At 40.1% G+C, this 16,961-nt stretch overlaps 1 protein-coding gene across 2 annotated transcripts in view; it reads right to left on the reverse strand.

Moving 5' to 3' along the window:
• The window catches only part of CLVS2 (clavesin 2), an 80,071-nt gene that overhangs the window by 13,687 nt on the left and 49,423 nt on the right, over positions 1-16,961 (reverse strand). For both annotated transcript variants that reach the window (XM_027551087.1, XM_027551088.1), the window contains exon 4: positions 5,163-5,273. In XM_027551087.1, the coding sequence (XP_027406888.1) occupies positions 5,163-5,273 (111 nt within the window). The remainder of the gene's footprint in view (positions 1-5,162; positions 5,274-16,961) is intronic.

Below are 16,961 nucleotides of genomic sequence, written 5' to 3' on the forward strand. Positions count from 1 at the left end.
CCCTACTTCTATTTCCAGTTATTATCCTATTTTCTCCTTCTTCTTACTGCAAAACTCAACAAAGGAATTATCTGTATTCATTGCCCAAGTACATTTGTCCCATTTTTCCTGAATCCAATCCAAATAGGTTTGCCTCCCACCACTACACGGAAATAGCTCTTGTCAAGATCCTTCTCACTGCTAAATTCAGTGTCCAATAATTCTCTATCCTTATTTTTCTTAAACTCTCAGCAGCACTGGGTAGAGTAGATGATTCTCCTCAATGAAAACACTTTCTCCCAGGATCTCTTGGTTTCCTACTATCTGATAGATGCCTCCTTCAGTCCCTTTTGCTGGTTATTCCACTTCTGCAATATCTTAACATCAGAGAGCCTCAGGCTTCAGTTCTTGGATTTATTATCTTCTCTAACTGCACTCAGGTAATTTGGAAATAAACCCCAAATATTCGTTGGAAGGACTGATGCTGAACCTGAAGCTCCAATACTTTGGCCACCTGATTCAAAGAGCCGACTCATTGGAAAAGACCCTGATGCTGGGAAAGATTGAGGGCAGGAGGAGAAGGGGACGACAGAGGATGAGATGGTTGGATGGCATCACTGACTCAATGGACATCAGTTTGAGCAAACTCTGGGAAAATGAAGGACAGGGAAGGCTCATGTGCTGCCGTTCATGGGGTCACAAAGAGTCGGACACAACTTTGTGACTGAACAAATACAAGGTTTAAATATCGTCTATACACTAAGACCTGGTGGCTCAGATGGTTAAGCGACTGTCTACAATGTGGGAGACCCGGGTTCGATCCCTGGGTGGGGAAGTTCCCTGGAGAAGGAAACGGCAATCCACTCCAGTACTATTGCCTGGAAAATTCCATAGAGGGAGGAGCCTGGTAGGCTACAGTCTATGGGGTCGCAAAGAGTCAGACACGACTGAGCGATCTTCACCATATACACTGAAAATGTGTATCCTGAATCCAGACCTCTCTTTTGAACTCCATATTACTATTTTTACTCTCTGTGTCACACCTCCATTTAAATGATCAATGGGCATCTCAAACATGTCATATCCAGAACGGAACTTATAACTTTCTCCCCTAAATCAGATTCTCCCTATTTTCAAGGTCAGCTAATGGTACAAATATGCTTCTAGTTACTCCGGCCAAAACCTTTGACTCATCTTTTACTTCTCTCATAATCTAAGTTGTCAGTAAATTCTTTCGGTACTACCTCCAAAATCTATCCTGAATTCAAACATCTGAACAACTCTGCTGCTACAACCCTAACTCAACTCCTATCATCCTTTCCACTGTGTTACTGAACTAGCCTCCTAACTGCTCTCCCCACTTCCACTCTTGCCACCAGGATGCTACTCTCAACACAGCAGCCAAAGGACCATGTCAAAACTTGAATCAGTCAGATAATATTATTCTGCTCACAATCCCCCACTGGCTTCTCCTTTCTTCTTGCTCCAATCCTTTAAGATTCTCTACGAACGCCTTCAGTGAACACATCTCCTGCAACTCATCTGCTGGAGCACCCACGCACACATTTGTCTCATCGTTTATTGAAGTTTTACTACATTCTCCCTCTTACATATTTTTCTTCCTCCATTTTACTCAAGAAGTCTGGTTCTTAGGGGCTCTTTTGCCTCAGATTGCCTTACAATTATACTTAGGCTGAATTTTTAAATTAAAAATTAAAAAAAATTTTTTTTTCCTAAACTGTGCCATTAAAGAGATTATGGTAGGAGACCATAATTATAGGAAGAGGAGGGTAAAATATTTTTAAGAATTAGCAAGGAGTAGATGAGAAAGTCCGTGATACTGAGGAAGAAGGAGAAGCTTGTGACAACTAGTAGGCAAATCAGTTTCCTGTCAGCTCCTGGGGTGTGGCAGGACCACATCTATGGACCAGCTAAAAAGTTCACTGGGATAGTGGATTGAAACCTAGGCATTGGACTCTAACATCAACAAAGATGCTTGGGTCCAAAAAGAGACCTTCATTCAAGGAACTAATACTAGCTTGAATAGTGAAGATGTCAAAAGTGGCCATGATAGATTGTAAGTTAGGCTGTACATGAAATATTCCAGACATTGGTGAAATTTTGAGAAGGGATCTCTGTAACACTTAAGGTTGACATTCCCATCAACCCAGCATGTTGGAAACTCAAAGTCTGCTTTAATTTAAGAAAATGAAGAACTAAATGGCCATTTGTGAAAGATGATTCACAACTTTTCTTTAGGTTTTCTTTTACCAGCTTTTCAGAACATAGATGTATAGCATTTGCATTATAAGGTGCTTGAGTAATACTGTAAGGCTGAATCACTTGGGATTCCAGGAAGGAAATATAGCAATAGCATTGTATTGTGTATTGATTATATAAGCAGAAGTTAAGGGTGTTTTAATTTATAATTATTTTCTCATATAAAAATTCCCAAATCGTGTAGTTGTAACTAAAATGGTAAAATTCAAATACCTCCCTTCCATCTAGAATAGTGCCAGCACTGTCTTTTTTAAGGCATTGTCAAAATCATCGAATTCCACCAAATAACTCCCAAACCTAGAGCTTTCCTCGTTTTATAGATTTGACACTCTTCAGTCTTTTCAACAGAGCAGAATCATGTCAAAATAATGTCACAACAAGTCACCCCTGAACTCAGTCTTTCAAATGCCAGTCATTTCACTCTGACTGAAAGCCCAGATCTGATGGCAGTGTGCAAGGCCCTCCAAGAGCTGGCACACCATGTTCCCACCCATCCAATGCACTACTATCCTCTCCAATAGCTCATCTGGCTCCAACTTTTCTGACCTCTTTGCGTGTGTGCTAACTCACTTCAGTCGTGTCCAACTCTTTGGACTCTATGGACTGTAGCCCACCAGGGTCCTCTGTCCATGGGATTCTCCAGGCAAGAATACTGGAGTGGGTTGACATGCCTTCCTCCAGGGGATCTTCCTGGCCCAGGGATTGAACTTGTGTCTCTTATGTCTCCTGCGTTGGTAGGTGGGTTCTTTACCACTAGGGCCACCTGGGAAGGCCTCCTTGCTATTTGTCGAATATTCCAGGCTTGTTTCTACCCAAGAACCACTGCCTTTGCTATTCCCTGTACCTGGAACAGTCTTCCCAGTAAATCCGTATTTTCAGTTCTACTATCTCCTAGCTGAGATTTAGAGCAAATGGTTTCACCTTCCATGCCTCATTTTCCCATCTATAAAAGGAGAAAAATAATAATGCTTACCCTAAAGCCTTGTTGGAAGGACTAAATGAGTTAACATATTGAAAGTACTTAGAACAGCATGTGGTGTAGAATGAATGCTACATTAGTGTTCACAGGTATAATTTGTACTAAAAACCCCAGCAGGCACTTTCGATCACCTGACCATCCCTTCACAAAAGATTGCTTGAAAGTGTTATTTCTGAGGCATGTCAATCCATTGTTTTGAACTATAAATTGTAAATTAACTTGATTTACAAATATTCATTGGAAGGACTGATGCTGAAGCTGAAACTCCAATACTCTGGCTACCCGATACAAAGAGCTAATTCATTGGAAAAAACTCTCTTGCTGGGAAAGATTGAGAGCAGGAGGAGAAGGGGGCAACAGAAGATGAGATGGTTGGATGGCATCATTGACTCAATGGACATGAGTCTGAGCAAACTTCGGGAGATACTGAAGGACAGGGAAGCCTGGCGTGCTGCAGTCCATGGGGTCACAAAGAGTCAGATGTGACTTAGGACTGAACAACAACAAATTAACTTGAATCTTGGTGAAAGACATAATTCCTAATATAAATGATCATTGTCTACAGAATTCTTCCTCCTAAATTACTAAAACATATTCAACAAATTCATAAGCAGAAAACTCTCTGTTCACAAATGTTTGAAACCAACACACACCTAACAATGACTTCACTTTCACACTTACAGTAAGGCTTTTATGGCACTAAAGTACCTGAAGGACCTTCTCATTCACTGAGAAACATGGAAAATTATCCTCTGTATGGATTTAGAAGTAACTATATTTTTCTGTGGAACTAATCATTTGAAAATTGGTCACAGCACAGTGGTAAAAATATCTCTAAATGCGAAGCTATTTGGATTCAAATGTTAACTCTACAACTTTACAGCTGTGTAAATGAGTAAGCAAGTTATTTATCCATCCTAAAACTTACTTTCCTCAGCTTTGAAATAGAAAATGATGCTACTAATCATACTTTGCAGAGATGTTTGCAGGATAAGATGAAATAATGTATATTAAATGCACTTTAAAAGCATTATAATGATTAATGTGTTTGGCATTGTAGTATGGGGGTTCCCCAGGTGGCACACTGGTAAAGAACCCACCTGCCAATGCAGGAGACACAAGAGTTGCAGGTTCCATCTCTGGGTCAGGGAGATCCCCTGGAGGAGGAAATGGAAACCTGTTTCGTATTCTTGTCCAAAAAAATTCCATGGACAGAGGAGCCTGGTGGGCTACAGTCCATTGGGTCATAAAGAGTTGGACACAACTGAGTGACTGAGCACACACACTATGTTAAATGAGTTATATAAATTTTTGTATTCTCAGAAAAATGATTATTTTGGAACATACTTTGAATATCCTAGTTGTTGGATAAAACTAAATCTTGGAATTCAAGTAACCTGTAATTTAAAGAAATATTAAAATTCCTACATATAAACATTCTGTCTGTAATGTATGATTGCTCATGACAATCACTACAAAATTATATTAAATATTACAAAATTCACCATATATAATGCAATACATATTGTGAAATTACTAACACCCATTTATCAACATATAAAAAACTTCTGTCTAAACGTTACATGAAATTAAGTATACCAATAACAATACAGTACCATGGCATAATTGTTTTTTTTTTAACTTTTAAACTGAGGCTTTAATATATGATGAATGTGCTAAAATGTTCTCCCCATTTGTGGAAAAGCAAGAGAGTTAGTTTTTAAATATTTCTTTCACAGATCCACTGTTCAGAATTAACCACAAGGTTTTAAATTTTGTAAAATATCTTTTAGGTTAAATAGTTACATTCAGTATAGAAGCACACTTTTGCTGTAGCAAACGTTATACACGCAGTATGCATGATAACTTATTGAATGGGGAGGGAAAGGAAACAACAAAAAAAAATAAAGAAGCAAGCAAATACCCTTTTCCGAGTCTTCTCTTTCAGGAAAGGCCGGATCACGGTGTACAGGGCATGGATGTACCACGGTTGGTTAACAAAATGAATTCCTCCAAATCGTGCTGGGAAACTATCCTAGAGTAACATGGAGGGGGAAAAAATCAAAACACGCTTTAAAACATTGAGAAGGTTAAGGGAAGGCGTTATGCTGAACAACTTTGTTATTTCACACACTTAAATGAGATTATCTGCATAGCAAAGGAGAAAAAGAAAAAAGAACCTTACTGCAATTAACACTGCAAATTTCATATGGAAACTGAAGGAATATGTAATAAAGCACATCTTTCTCAAGAACCGGTTGTTGATAGGAATTTCAGTGTTTTTAAGAGTGCCACATTTCAAGCTTGCAAATTCCTGATAATCACTATAAACCAAGAAATATAAATAAAAGACCTGAGAAATTTGTTGCACAATGAATCTATGTTAGATATATGTATATTAAATTATATTTAAATTAATATGTTTTATAAATTTTCAATGTAGACATCTATAATGTAAGGACTGTCACATATCAAACACATTTTATTCTATTATCAACTTTACTATGAACACGCTCCTTATTCCAGCTACCAAAAAAAGGAAATGTGCTTAAGCAAAATAAAAACCTGGAAGTGTAGTGTAAGAAAATTTGCACACGCATTTTGTCAAGGTAAATGAAACTCACATGCTCTGTTCTCATCCCACAGGAGGAAAATGGGGCTATCATAAAGCCAGCTTCTCTTTCAGTAAGAACACTCCTGTGCAAGATTTGCATCTGAAGTGATGCAGAGGTGTTTTCTTCCCATCTGTGACTAAACAAGTGCATCTCAAGTCCACCCCCAAATCTGAATAGAATCCTTAAATCAAACAGATTATGACATTTGATAGTCCTAAGATTCTGCATAAATGCACCTGATGGTTCAAAATTCCATGCTGAGCTGACTACAAAAGTCTCCTTTTAAAAATTCATCCACTAGAAGTCTCTCTTGAGTGGCATCATAATAATTAACATATTTCTGGATACTATATAGAGCATAAATAAAAACAAAAGAAGAGAAACTGAAATAATTGTAAATCTATTTTCTTAATTTAAGTTTTCTCTTGAATAAGATTCAAAAGATTTGAAAACACTGTTTTGTTTTTAGGGAACACATGAGCATTAAGGGCTTGGTTGGCTCAGACAGTAAAGAATTCGCCTGCAATGCAGGAGACTTGGGTTCGATCCCCAGGTGGGAAAGATCCCCTGGAGAAGAGAATGGCTAGTGACTCCAGTATTCTTGCCTAGAGAATTCCAAGGACAGAAGTGCCTAGCAGGCTACAGTCCATGGGGTTGCAAAGAGTCAAGAATGACTGAATGACTAACGCTTTCATTTTATGAGCATTAGAAATTAATTAGTGATTTTGTACAGTGGCTTTTGAGTCAACAAACATTGTTTTAGCAAAGAAATTTCTATCTCTGAGAATAATATGCTATGAAAACACCATGGTACTTCCAATAATAAATTGGTAAAATGTGTCTTATTCTATGTCAGTGTCTTACTTCTTTTATAAATTTGTGGTTTTCATTCATCAAAAGATTATTACAAAACAGAAATGAATCAGGTAAAAAAAGAAGACATAGTTGTTTTTAAATCATGACATTTTTATACATAAAAAGAAGATAAATAATGTATACACACTAAAAAGAATACCAAAATGTGCCCTCCATTCAGCTTAAGAAATAGAATATGCTGGTAACCTTGAAGTTCACTGTATTTTCATATTCTTTCACTTACCCACATTTTAAAATTTCATATTTTATTTCAAACATAAGCATTTCTTTTGCTTATATTTTATGTTGTAAATATTGTGAATATATCATATTATTTTATATTTTGCATATTTTATTTATTTTTCTATTTTATTATTTTGCTATGTGTGTTAGTTGTTCAGTCATGTCCAAATCTTTGAGAGACCATGAATTGTAGCTCACCAAGCTCATCTCTCAGGCAAGAATACTACATATACAAATATACTAGGCTTCCCCCAGTGGCTCAGCAGTAAAAACCTGCCTGCAATGCAGGAGCCGCAGGAGATGAGAGTTAGATCCCTGGGTTGGGAATATTCCCTGGAAGAGGGTATGGTAACCCACTCTAGTATTCTTACTTAGAGAATCCCATGGACAGAGGAGCCTGGTGGGCTACTGTCTACAGGGTCACAAAGAGTCAGATTCAACTGAAGCGACTTAGCAGGCACCACGTAAACTTTAGACAAAGGTCATAGTGAATGTCATCACATAATGGTGTTACTGAGGCTTGTTGGATCTGAAATATAAACATTTTGTGCACAGCTACAGTTCATTGTCACTATTATATAGCACACCATTGCATGGTGGTTGTTCATTCGCTCAGTCGTGTCCAACTCTTTGTGACCCCATGGACTGCAGTACTCCAGGCTTTCCTGGCCTTCTCTATCTCCAGAATTTGATCAAACTCATGTCCATCAAGTTAGTGACACTATATAACCATCTCATCCTCTGCAGCCTCCTTCTAGTCTTGACCTCAGTCTTTCTGAGCATCAGGGTCTTTTCCAATGAGTCGGCTCTTCGCATCAGGTGGCCAAAGTAGTGGTGCTTCAGCTTCAGTATCAGCATCAGTCCTTCCAGTGAGTATTCAAGGTTGATTTCCTTTAAGATTGCCTGGTTTGATCTCCTTGCTGTCCAAGTGACTCTCAGGAGTCTTCTCCAGCACCAGAGTTTGAAAGCATCAATTCCTCAGCTCGGTCCAACTCTCACATCCATACATGACTACTGGAAAAACCATAGCTTTGACTAGATGGACCTTTGTTGGCAAAGTGGTATCTCTGCTTTTTATTATGCTGTCTAGGTTGGTCATAGCTTTACTTCTAAGGAGCAAGTGTCTTTTAATTTTGTGGCTACAGTCACCATCTGCAGTGATTTTGGAGCCCAAGAAAATAAAATCAGACACTGTTTCTACTTTTTCCCCATCTATTTGCCATGAAGTGATAGGACTGGATGCCATGATCTTAGTTTTTTGAATGTTGATTTTTAAGCCAGCTTCTTCACTCTTCTCTTTCACCTTCATCAAGAAGCTCTTTAGTTCCTCTTCATTTAGAAGAAAGTGAAGTCGTTCAGTCGTGTCTGACTCTTTGCGACCCCATGGACTGTAGCCTACCAGGCTCCTCTCATGGGATTCTCCAGGCAAGAGTACTGGAGTGGGTTGCCATTTCCTTCTCCAGGGGATCTTCCCAACCCAGGGAATGAACCCGGGTCTCCAGCATTCCAGGCAGACACTTTAACCTCTGAGCCACCAGGAAAGCCTTCATTTAGAAGAGGTGAGATCAAATTGTACCAATTTATACTCTTCCTTCCACCAGTTATGCAGGAAAGTTCTGGCTATTCCTCATACACTTGATATTGTCAATCTTCCTAATGCCAATCTAACGGGTATAAAATAGGTTCTCTTGACACTTTAATTTGCTAGTTGCTTGGTCTTTGCTGTTTGTAATTCCATCATTAATAACTTGCTTGATAGCATAACCATTTTACTCAGAGGTATTCTGCTTCTGAGTCCTTGAGGGCCTGTCTGCTGACCTTGTTCATGATATCTTGTTTACAGTGAGTTTATATTTGGTTACTATTAATCATTGGGAATCCTGAAAGAGCTATCTTGAGGATGCTTCTCTCCAGGCAAGATCTATATCATCTCTACCAGGTTCTATCAACCTCGTTTGGCTATAATTTAATTTCTCATCTCACAGTTTCTCTGCCTGTAGGATGTATGTATGTGCAAATGTCAGATACATGAGACAATTATTACTTCAGAGTATCAGGGAAGACTATTATCATCATTATTATTAATACTATTATTACTATTATTATTTTTATACCTGAGTATGGAAGAGGCGGACTTCCCTGGTGGCTTGGCAATGAGGAATCTGTCTGCAATGCAGGAGAAGCAGGAGATGGGGGTTTGACCCCTGGGTTGGGAAGATCCCCTAGAGAAGAGCATGGCAACCCACTCCAGTGTTCTTGCCAGAAAAATCCCATGGACCGAGGAGCCTGGCAAGCTATTGTACATGGTGTTGCAAAGAGTCAGACACAACTGAAGCAACTGAGCAAGCACGCATGGGAGAAGCAGACAGGTTTCCTTAAAAGTTTCCTGGCCAGCTGGGATTTTCCCAGCACAACCTTCCCCTAAGGATGTAGCACTTGGAGGAATGCAGGTTCTCATCAGTCACCAACTTGCCCTCAGTGTGTGGAGGCCTCATGCCTGCTCCTGCCAACCCCACAGCCCCAGCAACCATTACTCTCCAAAATCCTAGGTTCTTGTGGGTGTGTGCTCAGTTGCATCCAGCTCTGCTGCCCCATGGACTGCAGCCCACCAGGTTCCTCTGCCCATGGAATTTTCTAGGCAAGAGTACTGGAGTGGGTTGCCATGCCCTCTTCCAGGAGATCTTTCCAACCCAGGGACTGAACCCTCATCTCTTGTCTCCTGCATTGGCAGGTGGATTCTTTACCACTAGCGCCAGCTAGGTTCTTACAGTCAACATTTACCTGCAGAACCATTCAAACTTCACTTAAATTCTTTTTTTCTTTCAAGTAGACTCTGTGTGCTAGTCTCTGTTGGGACTTGTCTTATGTTCACGAGAGTTCAGTAGATCATCTAGACATATTTTCATTGTGATTTTTTTCAAAACTTTGGTGTTTCATGGCAGGGCGTTCTTGAAGAATTTTTAACCTATAGCACTGCCTAAAGCAGAACTACTTGGTACACTTTTAAAATATACTCCCGAGTGAGCATTTTGATCTCTAGAACAAAACTGAATGAACAACAGTTATCGATTTATTTAACCAAAAGTCTTAGCTCAGAGATTTTTCAACTTTGAGAATCATTTGAAGGTCATGCTTCTTCTACTGTGAAAAAGGAATATGCACACGTAAGCACATAACTTACAAATGATGCCATTAGACACATCTTTAAATACAGAATAATTTGGTCACAGTTAAGATGGTGTAAAAGAGAAAGAAAAGCACTGACTTTGAAATCAAGTAGACTCAGGTTAAAATTCTAACTTAATACCGCCTGTGTCCTCTCGGGCATCCAGGTCCACACCGAGGACATAACACTTGATTCCTTCCTTTCCTCACGGTGACACCACTCACTTCCTCTCTCTTTCTCTCCTGCTTGTGGTGTTACCATTATACGTATGATACGTCTTTTGTAGTTGCCCTGCAGTCCTTGGACATTCTGTTCTGCTTTTTTCCCTTTGTTCTCTTTGCATTTCGGTTTTTGAGGTTTCTATTGATATAACCTCAAGCTCAGAGATTCTTGCTTAACTGTGTCCAGTCTACTAAAAAGTCTATCAAAGACCTTCCTCATTTTTGTCACAGTGTTTGATCTCTAGCATTTCTTTCTTCGTTCTTTTTTAGACTTTCCACCTCTTGACTTACACTGCCCAGTTTATCTATTAAACTGCTTTCCAGTTTATCTATTAAATCTGCTTTCCAGCTTATCTATTTAAGCCCTTAGCATATTCCTCATAGTTGCTTAAATTCCCAGTTTAATAATTCCAGCACCCCTGCCATGTATCATTCTGATGATTACTCTGTCTCTTCCAATTGTGCTTTCTACCTTTTTTCAGCTATGCATTATAATGTTTTCATGACAGCCAGGCATGACCTACTAGGTATAAAGAACTATTGTAAAAAGCCTTCAGTAGTATAATGGTAAGATGTGGGGCAGGGTGAAGCATTCTATAGTGCAGCAGACTAGCTCTCATGCTTTTAATGATCCTGTCTCTGGACTGTGCACTCCCAAGGGTTGTTTTTTGTTTTATAATTTTTTTCTCCCCTCTTAGGTAGAACAACATGGCTAAAGTACCCAGAGTTGGGTATTTCTCTTCTCCCATGTGGGGACTAAAATTGGGAATTTTCTTTCCTTAGGTCAGTTGTGGTAGTTTAGTTGCTAAGTCGTGTCCGACTCTTGTGACCCCATGGACAGTAGCCTGCCAGGCTCCTCTGTCCATGGAATTCTCCAGGCAAAAATAAGAAAGTGAGTTGTTATTTCCTTCTCCACATAGGTCAGTTATATTCTAAGAATATATTCTAATAACCCAGCCACTTGGGTTCTGGTTACCTGCACCTACCAGGAGATACTAAAATTGTCTCTTAATTTACAAACTGTGAGCTCTTTAAGTGCAAAGGTCGTGTGTTCTCCTGAGAGCAAGCCTTGATGACCAGAACAGTGCTCTGGCATATTTAAAAATGGCTCCTTTTCCCCACCCCCAAAGCAAACACAAGGGGATTTTTCTCAAATACTTACTGAGAGAACTTGGGTCAAGATTCTGGAGGTAAATCTCACCAAAGTATGGATGGACCCCTACACCTGCACCCTCACTGGAGTTTTTCACTCTCAGAATTTTGTACAATGAGCCTCCAGCAATTTGTCAATTATAATTCAGGCTGTCCATCTCCAGCACTGATTTCCATGTTGGTTTCTGATCGAGAGTTTCTGCCCCACTAAGCCAAGACTGCCTGTATTCACCTGTTTCTCCAGTCTTGGAGGTAGGGGATTGCCCTGTATCCTTGTATCATCTTTAAAAATCTAAGAATAGTCGTTGACTTTTCAATCTGCTCCATTTTTTCCTTGTTAGGACAGAGTAGCAACTTCCAAGCTTTTTATATGTGAAACTGAAAATCAGAAGTCTGATTCCTTCACTTCTTACCACACCCCACGTCCTGAAATATTTATACCCAATGCTGTGCAGCTTCATATTTTCATATTCACCTTCCATACGATGCCAATGTGATCCCAGGAAAACCTGAAACCACTATCCCCATTTCTCTGCTTAGCATCATGTCACTTCTCTCCATCCCCTTCATGTCTGTTCATACTCATGTGCTGTTTATTATTTGTTGATTCTATTCCTTTTTTCCCCCCTTTTTAAAATAATCTGCTCATACTGAATCCTTAAGAATCAGCTCAGGCAACATCTTCTCCAGGAAGCTTTATTGATCCTTTTCCTCACTTCTCATCCCAGTGAAAGAAAGTAAAGTGAAAGTGAAGTCGCTCAGTCATGTTGACTCTTTGCGATCCCATTGACTGTAGCCTGCCAGGCTCCTCCATCCACGGGATTCTCCAGGCAAGAATACTGGAGTGGGTTGCCACTTCCTTCTCCAGGGAATATTCCTGACCCAGGGATTGAACCCAGGTCTCCTGCTTTGCAGGCAGATTCTTTACCATCTGAGCCACTGGTAGCCTCATCCTGCTGCTGCTGCTGCTGCTAAGTCGCTTCAGTCGTGTCCGACTCTATGCAACCCCATAGACAGCAGCCCACCAGTTCCCCCGTCCCTGGGATTCTCCAGGCAAGAACACTGGAGTGGGTTGCCATGTCTTTCTCCACTCTCCCATAAAAGCCTACCTCTACCATCACAGTGCTGGAGTCCATCACTCTACCTACCATGAGATACTAAAATTGTCTCTTAATTTATCTGCTTTCACTACTAAACTGTGAGCTCTTTGAGTGCAGAAACCTCTGCACTCAAAGTGTTCCATATGATCTGTTGGTGCTGGGCCTGGCATCCATTTCCACCCACTTCATGCCCAACTAAGAGAGCAGGGCATGGAAGGCTAAACCACAGGAATCTTACCACAAGGGTTCTTAACAGGAGAGATCTATATGAGATCTACTTGAGTGAGATTTAAAGGACTAAAAGGAGGCAGCAGTCACCTTCCTGTGCAACGACAGCTGCTAAACAAGCACCAGGCTTCCCCAAGGGCTCAGGGGTAGAAAATCTGTGCCAGTGCAGGAGGTGCAGGTTTGATCCCTGGGTCGGAAGATCCCCTGGAGAAGGAAATGGCAACCCACTTCAGTATTCTTGCCTGGGAAATTCTATGGATAGAGGAGCCTAAAGAACATGGAGCCACAGAAGAGCTGCACATGACATAGTGACTAAATACCAACAAAAGCAAGCTCTAGAGGAGCAATTGTTTACAGCAGTATCTGGACGCGATCTTCCACTTTGTAGTTGTCACTTTGGCAGGTAAAAGTCTGCTGGGACATCAGTCAGTAAGAAGGTAAAGACATTTGTTTATTGACCTCTGAATCTCATCTGCAGGGTTGTGACCTCAAAACAAGAGATTAGTCACAGTTCCCCCTAATTCTCATTCCTCCTGCTCTTCCAATGAGGTTTTAGGCACTCACTCTCTGCATTTAAATCCACTTGAACTATCCAGAGATTTCTGTTTTGTGCACTGAATGTTGATCCAGACTGTGCTTGATTCACCTTTATACTCCTAGTGTTTTGAAAATGTGTGTATATATATGTGTGTGTCCCAGAGCAAAGCTAGATGAATATTTATTAAATGAAATAGATCTTGATATTTATTATTTCAGTTCAGTTCAGTTTAGTTGCTCAGTCATGTCCTACTCTTTGCAACCCCATGAACCACAGCACGCCAGGCCTCCCTGTCCATCACCAACTCCCAGAGTCCACCCAAACCCATGTCCATCGAGTTGGTGATGCCATCCAACCATCTCATCCTTTGTCGTCCCCTTTTCCTCCTGCCTTCAATCCTTTCCAGCATCAGGGTCTTTTCAAATGAGTCAGCTCTTCACATCAGGTGGCCAAAGTATTGGAGTTTCAGCTTCAACATCAGTCCTTCCAATGAATACCCAGGACTGATCTCCTTTAGAATGGACTGGTTGGATCTCCTTGCAGTCCAAGGGGCTCTCAAGAGTCTTCTCCAACACCACAGTTCAAAAGCATCAATTCTTCGGCACTCAGCTTTCTTTATAGGCCAAGTCTCACATCCATACATGACCACTGGAAAAACCATAGCCTTGACTAGATGGACCTTTGTTGGCAAAGTAATGTCTCTGCTTTTTAATATGCTGTCTAGGTAAGCCATATTCTCTGAGCTACAATTTCTTGATCTGCAAAATGGGAACAATATTTAATAGGATTGCTATGGCTAACCATTGGTGTTACTCATTCAGCACACCTCCTTGGTACTAAGCTACCAAGTTAACAATGAACCCTCCCTTTACACAAGTGGAAATGACCATGGAGGAAATTTTACAATATGGCTTACCGGGCAGTTGCTTGGCCTTAAATAAAACTACAGAGTGCATGCATGGGTGCTAAGTTGCTTCAGTTGTGTCCTACTCTTTGCGACCCTATGTACTGTAGCACACCAGGCTCCTCTGTCCATGGCGTTCTCCAGACAAGAATACTGGAATGGGTTGTCATTCCCTCCTCCAACACTACAGAGTACAAAACAGTAATAAAAATATCAAGAAAATACAATATGCTAATCACTGGCTCTGCTGGGCACATTGCTGTTCACTGGAGACAATGAAACAAGAAATGCTTTGCAATTAATAGAGAAGGGCCAAAAAGGGCTGAAGAAAGTTAATAGAACTTCTATCCTCCAAGAGCTTTTGCCAATTCCCCTGCTTCCATTCATTTTCCCTTGAGCAGAACATTTGGGCTTAATGCACAAACTCTTGAATAAATTCTTCAGTTAAATGCAAATGTGACCCACTAAAGCTCTAGTGGAATTCAGCATCTCTCCAAGCCTCTGTAGACCATTCAGTTCAGTTCAGTCGCTCAGTCATGTCCGACTCTTTGTGACCCCATGAACTGCAGCACACCAGGCTTCCCTGTCTATCACCAACTCCTGGAGCTTGTTCAAACTATGTCCATTGAGTCAGTGATGCCATCCAATCATCTCATCCTTTGTCGACCATAAACTTAAATAAATATCATTCTTTGGGAGAAGATGGATTTGGAAGTACTTCTATCCTGTAGTATGTGAGTTTCTTTAAGAGGTGACTGCCTTGACAAACAACTGCAAAACAAGCTCAGTTAAAGCAAAGCCTTGACCATCTCCTCATTGGCACAGAAAAACTATAGACACTATAGACTTTGGCACCATTGGCCAAAGTCAATATATGGAGGAGTTAACATATTTATGGGGCCACCCAGGTGGCTCAGTGGTAAAGAATCTACCTGCCAAGCAGGAGATACGAGTTTGATCCCTAGGAGGGAAGATCCCCTGGAGAAGGAAATAGCAACCCACTTCAGTATTCTTGCCTGGGGAATCTCATGGACAGAGGAGCCTGGCAGTTCATGTGGTTGCAAAAGAGTCAGACATGACTTAATGACTAAACAACAACACAATGACAAACATATTTGTATCTATCAAATATACATAACTGATTATTCACATATTTCTAGCAAAAAAATATGTTTGCTCCAAATATCTAGCCATTCAAGAAAAAAGCTGGAGAATCTATTAGCATATTACTTTAATTTTTAACCAATCTTGATGAAATATAAAAATTGTGTAATAAGATTACTACTACTATGAATAAACTGTCAGATTTAAGAGCATAAATCAATATAATTTCTGGTGTAAAGTCTGACATCATAAATGTGAGGAAAATGAACTTTCTATTATTAAATCCACAACTTTGGTCTTGTTTCACAAGTAAGACTAGTTAGAATTCCTAAACCACACTGTCCAGGATTCCTAAACTTTTCAACTGTGTTAAGAACTGTCCTCCATGTGAATATAGGCAAAAATTCAACTTGTAGTTCACCCATTCAGAATTAAATCTATTCAGCTTTTTAAAATGTTTTTCTTTTCCTCTTTTCTTGCACTTTTCTATAGCACTTAGTTTCAGCTACTGTATGTGCTATGGCAAAATGCATTTAGTGATAACGCACCAGCACCTAGAAATTAGATCTTTTTTTTTTTTTTTAATTAGATCTTTAATTCCGTAACTCTATCCCTAAAGTTACATTAGAATAAAAAATAAAATACTATTCTCTTATGATGCTTTTAGTATAAATATAAAACATGCTTGTTGCAGAAATCTTTAACACAAAATAAGTATAATTTTTAAAAAGTCACTCATAATTTTACCAACCAGAGACAAAAGCAATACTCTAAGCATCTTGGGATATGCTTCCATTTTTTTTTTTCAGTTAAACTTTATATAGATGGCATGAAACTCTATCTAATAGTCAGGAATTATGATAATAGGTTTTTTTTTTAATAATGGCATGTATGTATTCAACATACGTAACATCACTCCCTCTAAAAGTATGAGCAGATATAGAAAGTAGAAGGTGATTATTATAGCAACTGATACCACTGGTTCCTTAGGTGGGCTTCCCAGGTGGCTCAGTGGTAAAGAATCTGTCTGCCAATGCAAGAGACATAAGAGACACGAGTTCGATTCCTGGGTCGGGAAGATCCTGAGAAGGAAATGGCAACCCATTCCAGTGCGCTTGCCTGGAAAATCCCATGGAGAGAGGAGCTCGGTGGGCTTCAGTTCATGGGATCGCAGAGTCGGACATGACTGAGGACCAAGCACACAGGCACATTCCTCAGGTAGGATCATGTGAAATGAAAATATTTCCTGCCATATCAACAAACAAGAAATGTCACAGCCATCAGCAATTTCTGGCCTCCAAAAGTGAATGCGGGCTCCCCAAACTGTGATCCAACAGATGCTGTCACCCCCACAGTAACTGCTGAGGAGCTGGGGACCGCAAGAAGCAACATGAACAAGGAAAGAGGACGGGCCCCAGACAGCTGAGGTTCACATGAAAGGACTGAATTCAAGGAGCCCAGAGGCTTGCATCTTCCCATACAAAGAATGTTAAATTCCTTAACTGGACACCTGATCTTTGATGTTCAGATTGCCTGTTCCCTTTGTTGCAAACTTGTATATAGCCTGACTTCCCTTCCTTCCTTCTTAGAGCAGTTT

The sequence above is a fragment of the Bos indicus x Bos taurus genome, chromosome 9 (assembly GCF_003369695.1).
Source record: "Bos indicus x Bos taurus breed Angus x Brahman F1 hybrid chromosome 9, Bos_hybrid_MaternalHap_v2.0, whole genome shotgun sequence".
NCBI lineage: Eukaryota > Metazoa > Chordata > Mammalia > Artiodactyla > Bovidae > Bos > Bos indicus x Bos taurus.